The sequence below is a fragment of the Podarcis cretensis genome (genome assembly GCF_951804945.1).
Source record: "Podarcis cretensis genome assembly, chromosome: 2".
Classification (NCBI taxonomy): domain Eukaryota; kingdom Metazoa; phylum Chordata; class Lepidosauria; order Squamata; family Lacertidae; genus Podarcis; species Podarcis cretensis.
In genome coordinates this window covers 70,891,353-70,907,801 of record NC_137171.1, presented here as the reverse complement: position 1 = coordinate 70,907,801, position 16,449 = coordinate 70,891,353, and the positions used below count along the sequence as shown (strand labels likewise).

Here is a 16,449-nt window from a genome sequence, read left to right as displayed (position 1 = left end):
TATAGAGGCTTAGAGGCTGAGCTACAAATCAGGATGCCTTGTTCTGAATCTCATCTCTGGCATGAACTCGCTGATACTCAACAAGCCACGGTCTCTGGGTCAGCCCTCTAACTGTAAAATAAGAGTCAGAATACTGGCCTACCTTGCAGGATACGTATATGGATTACTACAAGAAGCAATGATGAATAGACAGTAGGGTCGCCATACATCCGGAATTTCCATGACACAGCCAGAATACCACAGTGGGGAGCAGTGTCTGGGTGGAAATTGCTGAAAAGTCTGGGGAAAACCAGACGAATGGAAACCGTTGTTGGAAGTTCAGATTTTGTTTAATTATTATTTTTTTAATTTAACATTTTTTTGAAATACGACAACCCTGATAGACAGATACTTTTAAGAAGTATTCTGAAGGAATAAACTACAGTGGTACCTCGGGTTACATACGCTTCAGGTTACATACGCTTCAGGTTACAGACTCTGCTAACCCAGAAATAGTACCTTGGGTTAAGAACTTTGCTTCAGGGTGAGAACAGAAATCGTGCTCCGGCAGCACAGCAGCAGCAGGAGGCCCCATTAGCTAAAGTGGTGCTTCAGGTTAAGAACAGTTTTTGAAATATGGCAACCCTAAGTAAGAAAGACACAGGAAATCATGATTTGTCATTACATCTGAACCAGGCTAATATGTTACAATCCAGACTACTTGTTCTGTAGCCCCTATTGGACACTGAATGAGGAGCTGCTTTCTGTAGGCAAAGCATGTGTTCTGCCATCGCCTATCTTTTAGTTCTGTATTGTAGCTGAGAGACTGTTTTATTCAGCTAAAATGACACTAGTAGCTGAATTGTGGGGGTTTTTTTGTTAATGTGTTCGGTAGAGTTGGGAGCTGGCCCATTTCTACTCCACAGCTGCTGTTACAGAAGTTTCTTCATACAGTGAGCATTTGTCTGCACAACTGCAGATGTAATGTGGGGAGTTTGTGGGGATTATATCCCAATATATCATCAGCTGCCAGGATTGGGGCCCAGATTTCAGTTAAGGTAGAATATTTTCCATATATTGGAGGTTAAGTTGAAAGCTGCTGTCGAACAGCCCTAATAAAAAAACAAAAAACGGTTTGTATGGAATGTTTTGTTGCTTTGACCTTTTAAGGGTTTTTGAGAGGTGGGGTAGGTTTGTGCCTGAAGTTTAAAGTTGTATTTTGTGTAGATTAATATTCAGGATTTACATATGCACTGCTTGCCACAGGTTTCTTGAATGTATGAATTTCATTTCTGCCTTTACTGGTCCAGTAGAACTAAGTACCCAAGTCCCACTGATTCCGGTGGGAAAAGTTTGAGTGGATATTTAAAACTCCTAAGGTTGTGTACACTTTACCAGTTTAAAAAGCAGCTAGGTTGTACTTTTTTCTCTGGATAGAAACTGGTCTGGACAAAAATGCATCAAAACGCAGTATTTCATAAGAAACGACAGGATAGATACAGATTGTGGCGAACGTTGTATGTACAGCACTTCCCAAACCAGTGGTGAGAGCACACTGGATGTAAACGGAGGTGGAGGGTGGGTGTTGGCACAGCCAAAGATGTCCCTGAATTTGACAGTTGCTGTAAGCTGCAGTTCTTGTGTCCAGCTTTTGGAGGTGCCAGAGTGCCAGGAATGGGTTGGGATGAGCCTGGGGTCAGTATCCCTCCCGCAAGCTGTGTAGTACCTAGCCTACTTACTCTCTTAGGCTGTGTACGCACTTCTGTTCACTCCACATCCAGCACACTCCCACCACTCTTTTGTGAAGCGGTGTACACACAACATAAGCAACTATCCTGCATCTTGCAATTTCTTATGAAATGCTGTGTTTTGATGTGTTTCCTCCACAACCAACATCAATCCAAAGTGAGAAAAAGGACAACCTAGACATATTTTAAAGTGCTAATGCGTACACAGCCTTATACCCAACCCTGTTTGTGGTTTGCAGCACATGACCCACCCTCCTACAGGCTGTGTTCTTTTCTGAGTGCAGAACAAATGAGCCAAGAAGGATCAGAATAGTCTGTTCCTTGAGTACAAAATGGCACTTGGTTATCAAGCCAGGCAGTGGAGTCCTTCAGCCAGGAACTGTGTGTTTTTGTCACTTTCATATTATTTCTATAAACAAGGCTTTCTCCAATCATCGTACGTAAGGACTAGGAAGCTGCCTCATCAGATTATTTGTTTTGTTGACCCAGTGCTGCGTTCCGAAACTGGTAGACGCTCTCTAGCATCTCACCTGCAATCTGATTTTAGCAGCAGATGCCAAGGGCCTTCTGTCTGCTAAGGATGGCCTCTGCCCTGTAGTGTGGTCTCCCTCATACACTGGGAGAAGCTTATGTTGTACCATGGCTACTCAGATGATTGCTTAGTCAGATTCTGTGCCTGTGCACGTGGTGCAAATTTGTGTATAATTGCTTGTGATTAGCACATTTTATGCTGCTCCTGCTATTCATGGGAAAATGCAAGGAGCTTTGCAGGGAACTGAAGCTCTGCCTCCTAGACTCTAGGCCTTTGGCTCTTCAGACTTTGTTGGACTCCAATTCCAGGTCACAATGAGAGCTGCGGTCTAGCAACATCGGAGAACTAGATTCCCCACCCCATCTCTTCTATCGTTAAAAAAAATCACACCATGCAGACAAACCCTGGCTGTAACCTCTGTTAAGTTTCCTTGCCACCCTATGTAGACCTTGCACTCCCTTTGTTCTCATCCTCATTCCACTAAGATCCCTTCTCTTTTCCCCTCTGTCTTTGCCACCCTTCTCTGGCCTCAGGGGAACGACATTCACTTGAACTTCGTCATGACAGCAGCCAATCTGCGAGCTGAGAACTATGGCATCCCTCCGGCTGATAAGCTGCAGGTGAAGAAAGGAGGCGGGACTTTGGGAGTCATTTTCCCCAGTTGCCTGCCAGCTTCAGGAAATAAAGTGGGGCGGGACACATTCATGTGTCTGTCTCTGGCCTAGCAGCATCCCTCCCTCCAGTAACCTCTGGTGCCCTTTCCCATTCACTGTCTTCATGCTAAAGGCCCAGTTTGATTTCCACAGGCGATGAAGATCGTGGGGAGGATTGTGCCTGCCATTGCCACAACCACAACAGCTGTAGCTGGTCTGGTGTGCTTGGAGCTTTACAAGCTGGTGTGGCGACACAGACGCCTGAGCTCCTATCGCAACAGCTTCCTGCAGCTCTCGGAGCCCCTGCTCAATAGCTTCCAGCCTCTGTCGTCTCGACCAATATACAAGGTGAGGCCTGGGCTCAGGGCTCATCATGCTTTGAAGGTAGAAAGAAGCTCAGTAGGGCCTGCTTTTCCTAGCAGACTGGCAGGGAGGGCAGGAAGGAAAGAGACACTATGCGCATTTAGATGGGCTGCTGTTCTTTACACTCAGAGCTAACTCTGTTGAGGTTGTAGATCAGAGGCAGGGGACCTTTTTCAACTCAAGGGCCGTGTTCTGTTCTGGACAATCACCTGGGGGCCACATGCCAGAGGTGGGTGGAACCAGAGGCAAAAGGAGGAGGACCAACAGATGTACATTTTCACTTTGTACAGTCTACACACACCTCTCTGTCCTCCATCCAGGCAAGTAAAAAGCATTATTGGAGTTCAAGGACACATCCTAGCTAAGCAAGATTGCTTGAGGAGAGAGTGAGGCAGGGTTGGTGAAGGACGTGCCGTGGGAAGAGGGCCGTGGCTGGCAAGGGACAGACTTGGAGGTTCCCAAGTCTCTACAAGAGACTTGCTGCAGTGTGGAGAGTAAGTCATTCAGGAACAAGAATCTGCCTTCCCCAAGGCTAGTGCAGTATCCCATATAGCTGGATTAGAGGCTCTGTACCTAGGAGCATTTCTGTGTGGGCACAGGCATTGATTCAGACAGGTACCTCCTTAATTCCCTCCCGCTCCAGCTCTTAAAAATCTAAATGAAACAGAAATGGCTTGCTCTTGTCCTGTGCTGCAGAGTGCACCTAAGAGCAGCTTTGGACGTTTCAAGACAGATGTACAGCACCTCATGCCTTTAGTTCTTACGCTGCTGCTGTGATGCCCAAAGCCAAACAGGTATGGAAAGATTTGCATGTCCAGCCTGCGAACCTCTCCTGACCAAGTTCCCCTTAAGACATTATAGCAGCTGTGGGACAACCACTGTAGCCCTTGAGCACCAGGGTGATGGTGGTGCTGTGATGCTTTCAGGCCTGACTGCCTTCCGTTCCCAGAGTGCCCAGCCATACCTTATCCCTGGAAGTGGGCCACGCAGTCAGAACTTGCGCAAGCCTCATCAGCTGGAGCTGGTGCTAGAATGGCTGCCCCGTAGGGATGTCAGCAACTCCCAGACTGTGTTGAGGGGGAGACTTCCTACTCCATCTCTCCTGTCTGGGTGCTGGGTACTGAGCAGCTTGCCAGGAGCTGATGTGTGGGGGAGGACGGCTGTTCCCACTCAGCTGCTGACCCTGCCTTTCCTGAGCCCCTTCTGGCAGGCAGAAGGCGAAGGAGATCTAGTTTCAGAAGCCGGTGCCTGGCGTGTGTATCAGGCTAGCAGCAGTGTGGAAGGAGAGGCACAGACGAGGCTGCCTGTGAGCTGTCAGACACAGGAAATGGTCTTTAATCTGCAGCTGACACACACAGCTGGTGCCAAGCTGGATCTCTGGCTCTTCTTGCCCTGGCCTAACTCAACACCCCTTTCCTTTAGCCTCAGCCCCAGATGCTGGTTCTTGACCTTTCCGCACAGGCATCTGTGCATCCACCGGGTGTTCTGAACCGCTTTGACTGAGAGGTGTTTCTTGGAGGTATAGCCAGCAGGCCCAGTGAATCCAGAATGGGCCCTCATGCAAGGCAGTGAACATTTGTTCCCCTTGTGCCTTGCAGGCATGCAGTAGATACTTGGTGGACATCTTGAGAGCAGCATAAGGCGATAGAATTTACCCAGCCGTATTACCTTCAGCCGATAGACAAGTTGTTGTGTATGAATAATTATGGTAGGATTGGCATTACTGTCAAAGATGTAGTGGTGAGCTGGACAAGGGAATCCTGGCAAGACCCTGGTTCACGTGTCCAAGAAATTGGAGTTTCCCAGGATGGGATTGCACTTCCTCTGAAGGAGTAAGCATGCAGTCTGGAGTGGCAGCTGCATATGCTCCTAGAGCTGGGTAACGTGGCCACAGTAGTCTAGGCACTGGTAACTTCAAGGTTGGCTTGCTTCACTGCACTCTTTGTGGGGCTTCCCCTGTACTTGGCCCATAAAGTGCAGTTGTCAGTGCTGCAACACAATTGCTGACAGGAGTGCCAACGTATTATACCTCTTCCTAAAGATTTTCACTTGCTGCCAATTTGCTACTGAGCCAAGGTCATGGTTTTACTGGTAGTATATAAAGCTCTTAACAGCTTCGGACCGATTTAATTGAGACATCCTTGCCCCATATGTACCTACTTGGCAGCTTCTATCAATGGAACACGCACTTTTACAAGTGCCATTTAATACGTGTTCGGCTTCTGTGAAGTTTTGGAACTCCTTAGCATTTAACTTCAGTCAGGTGCCTTCATTGTACTTTTAGAATTGCTTTAAAAAATTATTTCAGCGAGCCTATTTTGACATACAATTAAGGTATGCCTAATCTTTTTTTTAATTCTGACTTTAACTCCATATTATTGATAATTATTTTACTGTTTAAATATGCATCACTAAGTTTTTTTATTAAGTGGTTTATAAAATTTCATATATATATATGGGGGGTGGGGTGGGGGTGCATCTTCTGACAACAGGGTGACTAGCCAAGGAAATAGAGAGCAGACATACATGCTGACAATTAGGAATTGCAATTCATGCTCATCTGTTCACGTTTGTAACATCTTACATATCTTTGGATGCAATTCACTGGCTTCAGTTTCCATGTAATGTTAAGCCAAACCATGGCTTAGTGTAAATGTGGTAGGCTCCTAGATATTGCAGCTGCTTTGTTACTCTTCTGCTCCTGCTGCTGCTATGCTGATGTGAACAGCTTAGGGTTTATTCTAAACCTGGATTCATGTTTTATCTCCTCCAGACAAACCATGGTTTGTTAAGCCAAGGACAAACCTTGGTTATAGGTCGTGCTTTATCTGGAGCTCGACGAAACATGAGCCAGGGTTTGGACAGTACGCTAAGTCGTGGTTTAGCAGTAGCAGGATCAGATGAGAAGCAGAGGTCACAATCTCATCTATAGGAGACCATACATTTGTGCTGAGCTATGTTGTGCTGACTAGATCACTGTATCTTGTTTTACTACTGTCAGTGGTGAGCCTTTTCCAGGAAAGGACATAGCAAGACATAAGCGGATGTTTGTTTATTACTTGTGTATCCTGCCCTTCCTCCAATGAGCTCAGGGTTGCATTTGTAAGATTCCTGGGCAGCCTTCCATCCACTCCCCAGACCTACTTAGCTCAGAGTTGGAATTACGGCACATTGGGTGATGCCCTAAGCCAGCCCTCGCTTATTCCATAGGGTTGCCTTACCAGCAGTGCCATTAACTGTCCTACACGATGGCTTCTAGCTAGCTGCCTCTTTGTAAGGCATTCTGCCATTCATTATATACATGTGGATGCATATGTGTGTACATGAGCCTGCACACATGTATGCATAACACACACACGTACACAGACGTAGACTTTGGGGGTGCTTCCCCCCTTTTTTGTGGCAGCCCCAAGACTTCACATTCCTCCCAATTTGTTGGGGCTAGGGCCAGCCTTGGCTTCCTTGCAAAAAAAACCCTCCCTTTTCTGGAGAAAGAAACCAGAGCTTGGATGGGGGGGGGGCTGTGGAATCGGTGAGGAGGGCCGGGAGAGCAAGAAGCTAAATTAAGAGCGTCTGTTTGAATAGAAGCCTTTTTGTCTTGAGTTTATGGAGTGCGAGGCTGGGGCTTCCTGCTACACAGGAAACGCAGATTGGAACCAGATTGGTGGGACCGGAGCGGGGTGGAGGGGCGGGCAGGAAAGACGGGGGGGGGGGAGGCCGGCTCTTCTATCGCCTCGGCGCCTCTGTTCCTCCACACACACCCGCCCCCTCCAGCGCTCCCAGTTCAGATCACGCTGCACGGCCCGAGGGCTTGCTGAGCGCGCGCGCAGGCCCCAAACGTCCTGTGATTATATTTTTTTTAAGGACATCTCAGATTTCTTAACAGCCCAGCTCCGCAGAACGGTCCCTATATAAGCAGGAACTTCAAAGCTTCCCTAGTGACGTGGGGGTGGGAAATGATTTTTTTTGTGTGTGAGAGAGTTTTTGAATCTTGGAGCAGCTGTGCAGTGTGTGAGCTCGCTCTCTCTCCCCTAAAGTCTTTAAGAGGAAAGGCCTAGCTGCAGCGAAGTGGCGCCGTGCCCAGTTTGCCCATGTCAGCCCTCTGGGAATGGAGGGCATTCTGGTGGTGCTATAGATAGAACCGCCGTCGGAAAAAAGGGGAAAGGAAAAAGAAACCAGAGCAGCGGTGGTTGGGTTTGCAGTCGTAGGACCACTTGGGGCAAAGGACGGTTTGCTTCCACTTTCAGGAGTGAGTTTGCCCCCCCCCCTTGAAGTGAAATCATGAATCCATTCCTGAAAGCAGCGAATCTGAAATTGCTTCCCCTCGGAGCTGGCTGGGTGGGGAACCAGGAGAGGAGAGGAGCCGATGGAGTGAATAGAGCGCAGCATCAGGAGGAAGGGAGCAGCTCCAGATGAGGAACGGGGCTGATTTGCAAAAGGGAATTGAGAGCGGTGCCGGGTCCAGGAACGTGTGGAACTGATTAAGCAGCATATGGGAGTCATTACTTAGCAAGGGCTGGCGACTGGGGGAAGGGAGCTCTTACCCTGGCGCCAAAGGATTCACGCCTAACCCCCCCAGAATAAGATTCATTGGACCTTTGCTCCTTAGTGCCTGAGCCGATTTTTAAAATTATTTTTTGGGGCGGGTGGGTGTGAGAATAATAAGTTTGCAGGGCACTGTAAGGCAGGCATGAGCAAAGGAAAAAAATCAGGCAAAGGGAGGTTTTCTTTGCATCGGGACATCCAGCCAGCTGGGGGATGCATTGCTTAGATCAGAACCCAACTCCTGTTGCCCCAGTCTCTGCAGGCTGGTCCTTTCCGGCATGAAGCTGGCTGGTTTCAGGGGAGGGGGGACACCCAGAATATCTTCGGTTCTGCTTTGCTGTGGAAGCAGCATTAAGGTGCTGGAAGGTGAAGAGCTGAGCGAGAGGTGCTAATGAGTCCCCTGTCAGTGTGAAAGGCCAAGCCCAACCATATGGTTCTTTTGGAAGGATGGGAATCTGCCCTCTGGGTTGGCAACAACATAGAAGAGCAAATGGGATGGACCATATGGTCCCAAATGGCCATGATTTTTTTGCGGGGAGGCAACTTTAATTTCCAACTCTAGCCTTCCTCCTCCCATTCATGTTCTTTTTTTTTTAAAAAAAGAAGAAGGTATGGTCAGGAGCGAGACTTTGCATGTTTCAAACCAAAGCATATCCTCTCTCGTTTACAGGGGTTTGGGTTTTGCATGCACGCTCTTATTAATGCTTTCAGAAAAAATGGCCACTCATTTGGAATAATCTCTTCAAGCAGGTGTACATAATAAGATAATTATCAATAAAGCACAGATTGCAACAGCAAAACATTTTTAAAAGAAGTATTCATAACTGAATGATGTGTTTGGATAGTCTTGCTGAAATAAAAAGTTTTCAGCTGGTGTCTAAAACAATAGGAAGGGCAACTTGCAGGGCACCAATGCGTAGCTGCTACCACACTACAGCTGAGCTTTTGTCCATCTTGCTGCACCAGCCAGCTGAAAACATGAGTTCCTCCTTCCTGCTTCTGTTCTGTTCCTTTTTGTAATTTGCTTTCCGTTCTTCAGAATACCAGCAGCACTTCCCAGGGCTTGCAGGAAGCATGAGTGAGTACTGTATGGTTCTCCTGTTTTCCATTGTTCTGCATCCACCCCTCCTTTCCATGAAATCTACAAAACCTCAGTGTAAATTTGAAATAAGCTGGGAGAGAATGTTTGGCCCTCCAGCTGAGTTGACTAGAAACAGCTTCTCAACAGAGCAAAGGACAAGACCCCAGATCCCAAGCAAAGGGTGGCTGTGATCAGACCTTCCCTCTGAAAGCATGGACTGGGTGTGGGATTGACCATGCTGGCCTTGCTAGCCCGCCCAGACCTATCAATCTGCTTGTATTCAGCAGAAGAACTGAAAGGGCTTCTTGCAAACAGCTGTTTGGCTCCTCTATCTGATCAGGATTCTTGCTCCCATGCGAGAACGTGTGTACATGCAGCTGTACACATACAGAAACCCCCTTCAGAGATGAAATCATAGAATTGTAGAGTTGGAAGGGACACCAAGGGTCTTCTAGTCCAACCCCTTGCAAAGCAGGAATCTCAGCCTGCTGGGCCTATGCGGGGGGGGGGGGGGAATAGTGAAATCCATTCCCCCATTCATTCTACAGTCTACATGTGGACAGAACATCTGAAAAGGGATTCCTTCCAGTAGCACCTTAGTTGGTCTCTAAGTTGCTACTGGAAGGAATATACCAATAACAAACTTATTTGGTCTCTAAGGTGCTACTGGAAGGATTTTTTTATTTTGTTTCGACTACAGCAGACCAACATGGCTACCTACCTGTAATCTGAAAAGCGGTTAGTAGTATACTTTGGGGTGGAGACTAGTGCAAGAGGACATGGCTCTACAGCCTCCCCAAGTACAGAGTCCCAGGTGAGTACAGTATCTCTGGGAGAAAAACAGTTCCCTCCTACAATCCATGGCTTTGCTGCTGCGACTGGAGTTGATGAGACCTAGTGGTGTGGAGGCCTGTGCCCTGAAGCTAGCATGAAAGAACAGTAGCCCTGTCCTTCTCTGGCTGGCAGAGGAGCTCTGTCTCCATCCTGTTGAGAAGCAGGCGGAACAGAAGGCAGTGCTGTGGGGCACGGGCCCCATTTGCACTATTCATTTAAAGCAGTATAATACCACTTTTAACCGTCATGCCCCTCCCCGAAGAATCCTGGGAGCTGACGTTTGTTAAGTGTTCTGAGAGTTGTTAAGAGAGCCCTGACCCCTTCATACAGCTACAATTCCCAGAGCGGATTAACAAACAATCCCTTTTTCTGGGGAACTTGGGGAAATGTAGCTCTGTGAGGAAGAACGCGGGTCTCCTAACGACACTCAGTACCTGTAACAAAACACAGTTCCCAGGATTCCCTGGGGGAAGCCATGGCTATTTAAAGTTCTATGACACTGCTTTAAATGTATAGGGCAATTGGGGGCACAGTGTTGTGCGCAGGAACAGAGGGAAGTGTTCTTTTCACTTTTATAGGCTTGTGAGAGTGTTGGGCAGGGGTCTGATGGTACCTCTGGCAGCTGCTTCTGTCCCCAGATTTAGGGTGGTATATATGTCCATGTGTCTCTATATATTTTTCTGTCATTTTTGACAACAAGACAGATTTGCTTTGGAGACCCAGGCGAATGCTAGCGTCCAGGCCAGCCTTTCTCCTCCCCTGCTGGCCAGTGAGTTAGTCCAGGACAGTATCCCTTTGTGCGACAGTCTGACCTCACTAAGTTCTCTCTGGTCAGGGCACTTCCTGCTATGAACCACTAACTAGCCCCAAAGGGCTCCTTGTGAAGAGGACTGGCTGCTTCTTGTTCTCCTCCTCTCTCTCTCCTTCTCCTTGCCCAGGGCCAAAACAGGCAGGCAGGGTCAACAGTGCAGGGGGCTAAGAGGTTCCACAACATCCTGGGCCTTGTTCTGAAGAAAAGGACAATTGTGCATAGGCAAGGCACCATCTCAATGTGTCTTTGTGCAACAGAGAGCCACAGATCATGAATGGACAGAAGGCAGCCTTAAAGAGTCTCCTCCGTTAGGCCCGTTGACAGTTAGCGCATTCAGAGCCGTCACGACAGGAAAGAATCATTTCATCCAGATCTGACTTCCTATACGCAGTGCAGGAGGAATGGCTTCCTTTGGTTCATAGGGAAGCTGCCTCATGCTGGCCGCTGGCAGCCTACACTGACAGGCAGCAGCTCTCTGAGATCTTGAACATGGGAACTTCTGTGCGCAAAACAGATGTTGTGCTACTGAACCACATCCCTTCCCTTTCATATTATATGCCACATCTGTTGCGATGGACTCCACTTAAAACATATTTTGAGGAGAGGGCTGGTCTTTGTTTGGAGCCTGTGAGGGTTGTGCTGCTTTGCTTCTTAGAATTCTGCTCTGTCCTTCCTCCAAGATGTTTAAGCCTCACAACAGCCATATGAGGTGGGTTAAGTTGAAAGAAGAGTGAACTCTATGGCTGATTTGAATCTGGGTTTCCCGTATCCAGATCCAATGCTCTCCATGCTTTGGAGAACCCACCCACATCCTTGGCATTGGGTGTTGCAATTGTTAGTTGCCTTTGCTGTTTGAAATGCCGCGTCAGATCAGAATTTGTCTGGTTTTATCTTTTATTTTTATTGGAGGTTCTTATGTTCCTCTTGGCTAGATTAAAGTGCCGCCCTTTTGGCACTTAAAAACTTCTCCTCTCTGAAGGTGCGCTACAATCAGTTCACCTCTTAACCTTCTTCCTGATAAGGTGAACAGAATGAGCTGCTACAATCCTTTGCTGCAAAGGTTTCCTTTGCTACAAACAGCTCTGTTTTTTAATATTTGAATCGTAAATGAACTGTGGAGCCTGAATTAGACATGCTTGTGAATTAGACATGCTTGTGATCTAGCAGTTGTGTCTTCAACGTTAAGGGTATTAAGGCTTTCGTTTAATAAAAAGATCCTAGCAAGTCTAGTCATTCAAATCACTTTGTACTAACAGTCTGTGGCCATTGGTAGTTACCAATATGGGCCTTTAGGCTATAATCCTATGCAAACCTGCTTGGATGTAAGCCCAGCACACAAAGGTTTTAGCTGCATGACATTTTAAAATTTGTGATCTAAAAGGGTCGCCTTATGTCCAGAATTTTCCGGACATACCCAGAATGCTGCCATTGGAAGCTCAACAACTTTTGTGGCCAGATTTTTACTTTCTGAAATATGGCAACCCTAGATCTAGGGCCTTGACCCACTTGGCTCTACAGGAAATGGCTCCTTCATAGGTTACCTGGTTCATGCTGCAAGCGTGTTGGGACATGGTACCTGCTGGGTTGGGTGATGCATTTAATTTTAGAACTGACCTTCTTTGGGTATCTGCTCTTTTCTCATGCACCTGGTGAAGTGGACTGCAGTCCACCAAAGTTTATGCACTAATAAGCATGTTCGTCTTATTATTAGTCTTGCCCCAACACTCTTCACTGATTTTGCTTTAATCTCAGTATTGCCAGAAAGCATGGAGCTGCTGGGACAGAATTGAGGTGCCAGGTGTCGATGCCGAGGGAAAGGAGATCACCTTGAGAGACCTCTGCAAACACCTCCAGGTGAAGAGGATGACCAAGTAAAACGTTTCATAGGCAGGTTCCATCAGGAACCCAGGCAGCATATGCTGGGATGGCCCATGCCACTTCTGCATGCTCCCTGCTACCATCATGACCATCCTCATTACCATGCATGCCGGGGTTGCAGCAGTGGGTCTTCTGCTCTGCGGCATCCTGAGGTCCATGTGAGGCCAGTGGGCACAGCACTTTGAATGGGCATGTTGCACCTTCCAGCATTAACAAACACAAAGGTATCCCTTACCAGGTACCCTCATTCACCCCAGTATCAATGGGATGCCCCCGTTCTGTCCCAAAGACCCCATTACCATAATCCAATTCACTTTGCTCCCTGCTCCAACTTTGCTCTTTTTTCTGGTTGCCCTGATTGTCCCACCCCATCGTCTGCTGGTTCCCAAGACTGCACTCCCATGTCATCCTTTTGAAATTAATGGACCTAACTTAACCATGTTCATTAATTTCAGTGGATCTGTTTTGAGAATAACTTAGTTGAATGCCACCCTCTCACAACTTGTACTTAACCCGGTGCTCCTGGAGCTCTTTCAGTTGAGAGTTCTGATTGTCTCTGTGTGGTGCTGACTCCTGCCTGCTTTCACAGATGGAGCATTGCTTGGTGCTGCAGATGCTACTATATGGAAAAGCTCTTCTGTACGCTGGCTTCTGGGAAGAAAAGGCAAAAGAACAGCAGCTATCCAGCAGGTAGGAGAATCCAAAGGAACAGAGTTTGGGGGACACAAAGGAGCATAAGAAGAGCCTGACTGCTGGATTAAGCCAGTGGTCCACCTCATCCAAAATCCTGTTCTCACAGTGGCCAACTGCATACCTGGGGGAAACCCACAAGGAGGACCTAAGCAAAAGAGCACTTTCCCCTCCTGCACTTTCTGGTATATAGAGGCATGCTGCTTTTGGCAGTGGTGGTACAATATTGGGAATGTAGCTGCTGATAGCCTTGTCCTCCATTAATTTGTCTAATCCTATTTTAAAGTCATCCAAGTTGGTGGCCATCCCTGCCTACTGTGGAAGTGACTTCCATAATTTAATTTGTTCTATGTGAAGAAGTACTTTCTTTTGTCCGTCTTGAATCTTCCTTTTTTTAAAAAAACAACAGCGACAACAAGCCTTAATGTTCGCCCAAGTATGATTTGAGAAGAGATGTGTCTGAGAAGCCCCACAGCTAAAGTGACAGAGGAAACCTGGCCCATCAAAAAAAATTGCACCAAAAACCATTGCTGTCATTCCCAAAATCTGTCCCCATCTTCACATTCCTTATCTCTCCTGACCCACCTCCTGTTTCCACCTTCTGCTCCTGATTCTCATGAAGCCTGAGGAGGGCCAGTGCCCTGGGTATTCTCAAGGCATGGCTTAGGCAGAGAGAACCTTCCAATAGCTGTCTCTGGTGGGAAGGGAGCTGCTGATGCATGCAGGGTTTGTTTTTTGCAGAGTCCACACAACACCTTCAACATCAAAATGCCAGCCTGTATTCCTCCCCTCTGCCCCTAAATCCAGGTGTACCCTTTTCTCAGGAAAATCCAGTACATGGGTTTATTAAAAAACAAAACACAACTCTTATCAGTGACCCACTTGCAATACCTGAATATCATTTTTGCAACATTGACACCACCCCGGAAGCAGTCAGACTCTCAGTGAGCCCTTCCACATTTCCTCCGGCCTGCCGTGGGGTTGGAAGTGGCATTTGCCCTGTTTTCCTCCCTGCTTGCCCGTTTTCTAGGGGCTGGGAAGCCACTGACCTGGAAGAGGGCAGAGGGACCCTCAGGAGTGTGGGATAGCTAGGCCATAGCTGCCCCCACTACAGGCCCCCTGCCAGAACAGCCTGGGTTACTGTATCTGCAGCAGCTGCAAAGCCTCTGCGTCCTGTCCCTTCCACGCTGGGTAAACATCCTGCTGTCAGTGCCTCCTCCGCTGCTTCCTGGGGCAGACCAAGCTCTTCCCACCCCCAAACGCAGGCTCTCCTGGGCCTCTGCCATCCACATACATCCAGAGGCAACAAGAGTCCCTTACTCTATGATCTTTCCAGACTCCTTGGCAGGCTGTCCTGCTCTCTGCCCACTCACTCTCCCGCCTTCTCCAACCCCCCATTCCCACCCCAAAACAAACTGGGCTGCAGACTCGCTCAGGACGGAGAGTTTCACTTTGGCTGCCTCTGCCATTTCTTAAGCAGAGAGCAAAAGTGTGCTTGGTTTTCTGGTACGGGTGGGTGCAGTGGAGGAGGAGGCTGGGGAGATGGGAAAGAAGTGCTAGCATCCCTCCTTCGAGAAGCTGCGTTGATTTTAGCTCCCGCTTCTGAACCACCATTTCGGCTGTATTCAGAGAGGGGAAAAGAACAAAGCCAGTGTGGCAGGGAGGCAGCATTGAGCACTGGCAAGGAGTCAGGGTGTGCCAGTTTCTGGGTGCTACACAGCAGGCTCTTGCCTTCATGTCCTGCTTATTATGGGGGTCCCCAGAGGTCTCAGCTCAACTACTGAGCGAAACAGGATGCTGGAACAGATCAGGCTTCAGTCTGATCTGGTCGGGATCTCTTCTTACATCCTTAATGCCTTTTTTCTTCTTTGGTATGTATATGCCTCCACCCCACCCGCAAAAGGTCTTGTGAGTAGCAGTCCCTGGGAAATGTTAGCTAGGCCATTCCTGCCTATGGTTGCAGCTGCTGGATTTGAGATGATAGTTTGGGTGTGGTTCTGCAGTTGTTTCAGGACCTGAGCATACCTGGTGAAGGATGTGTGGCAAACATCAGTACTGTAAGTGACAGGAGATTGCCTGTTACCTGCCCTCTTGCATCTGCCCTCCTATTCACCCTTCGCTTTCACTTTCTCAGACTGACGGAACTGGTTCGCTGTGCCACCAAAGAGGCTCTATCCAAGGAGTGCCGGCTCTTGGTGTTGGAAATAGTCTGTGAAGATGAAGAGGATGATAGCATCTTACCGCCTGTTCATGTCTGGCTCTGACCGAGGGATCCAACCAATGAGGAGTAAAGGGAACTGTGTATATGTGTAATACAATGGAAACCTTTGGACTGGATAACTGCCTTCTAAACCTGGCCCGTTGATGGTCCGGAAATCAGCATGTTTTTACATGAGTAGAATGTGTCCCTTTATTTAAAATGCATCTCTGGGTTATTTGTGGGGCATAGGAATTGGTTCTTTTTTTCCTTTCAAAATATAGTCCAGCCCCATACCAGGTCTGAGGAACAGTGGACCGGCCCCCTGCTGAAATAGTTTGCTGACCCCTGGCTAGTCTCATCCCTTATATACTCGGCAGATCATTGCGCTGTGCAGGCGAAGACTTCCTGTGACTGCCTTCTTATCTGGAGATTCACAATGTATGAATTGGGCATAGGAGCCAACTTCTAGAGGCCTAGGTCCCTCTGCCCTCCCCCCAATAAAATATTTGAGGGAGCCGAGCCCCTCCCCAAAGATAATGGGCTTTGCCATTCAAATGATGTTCGTGTACCACATCATTTAATTGATTATGCAGGATGGGGCCTACCTGACCCCCCCAAAATATTTTATTCAAGTTGGCACCCCTGGAATTGGGTCTTTAGAGTGGTGGCACCTGCTCTTTGGAATTCGCTCCCCTTGGATGTTAGGCAGAGGCAGCCTCTGTTGTTGTTTTGCTGCCTACTGAAGACCTTCCAGCAAGGGTTTTAAGCTGGAAGCTTTCCCAGTCTGTTTCTATGTTGGAATTGTTTTTTCAAATGTTATTGTTGTCTTGCCATTTGTTGTCTGGCACCCTGGGCTCCTTTGCGAGGAGGGGTAGGATGCAGATTAATTTAATAAATGTGGGTAATATATGGAATGAGTAATGTGTATACACTGACTGCGATTAACCCAAATTCTGTTTAAAGCAGAGACACGCTCCTTGCCTGACAAAGAAAGTGAAGAAGCATCTTCTTCAGGGACTAACCTGTGTCTGCCTGCAGGCCTTTTCTTGCTCTTGGGGTCTGAGCATAGCAGAGGACTAAATAGGAATGAGCTCACTGTGCAACCCAGAGGCTTCTTTTGAAATTAAGCATTTTC

General features: G+C 47.8%; 1 protein-coding gene across 4 annotated transcripts in view; it reads left to right on the top strand.

The window, feature by feature from the left end:
- The window catches only part of UBA7 (ubiquitin like modifier activating enzyme 7), a 46,550-nt gene extending 30,322 nt beyond the window's left edge, over window positions 1-16,228 (top strand). For 2 of the 4 annotated variants that reach the window (XM_079964318.1, XM_079964317.1), the window contains exons 21-25: window positions 2,793-2,879; window positions 3,066-3,260; window positions 12,299-12,400; window positions 13,014-13,114; window positions 15,249-16,228. In XM_079964318.1, the coding sequence (XP_079820444.1) occupies window positions 2,793-2,879; window positions 3,066-3,260; window positions 12,299-12,400; window positions 13,014-13,114; window positions 15,249-15,378 (615 nt within the window). In that variant the 3' untranslated portion in view covers window positions 15,379-16,228. Of the gene's footprint in view, window positions 1-2,792; window positions 2,880-3,065; window positions 3,261-3,971; window positions 4,070-12,298; window positions 12,401-13,013; window positions 13,115-15,248 lie in introns of those variants that run through there. The other 2 variants (XM_079964319.1, XM_079964320.1) reach the window with 2 other exon arrangements.
- Window positions 16,229-16,449: the final 221 nt, after the last annotated feature.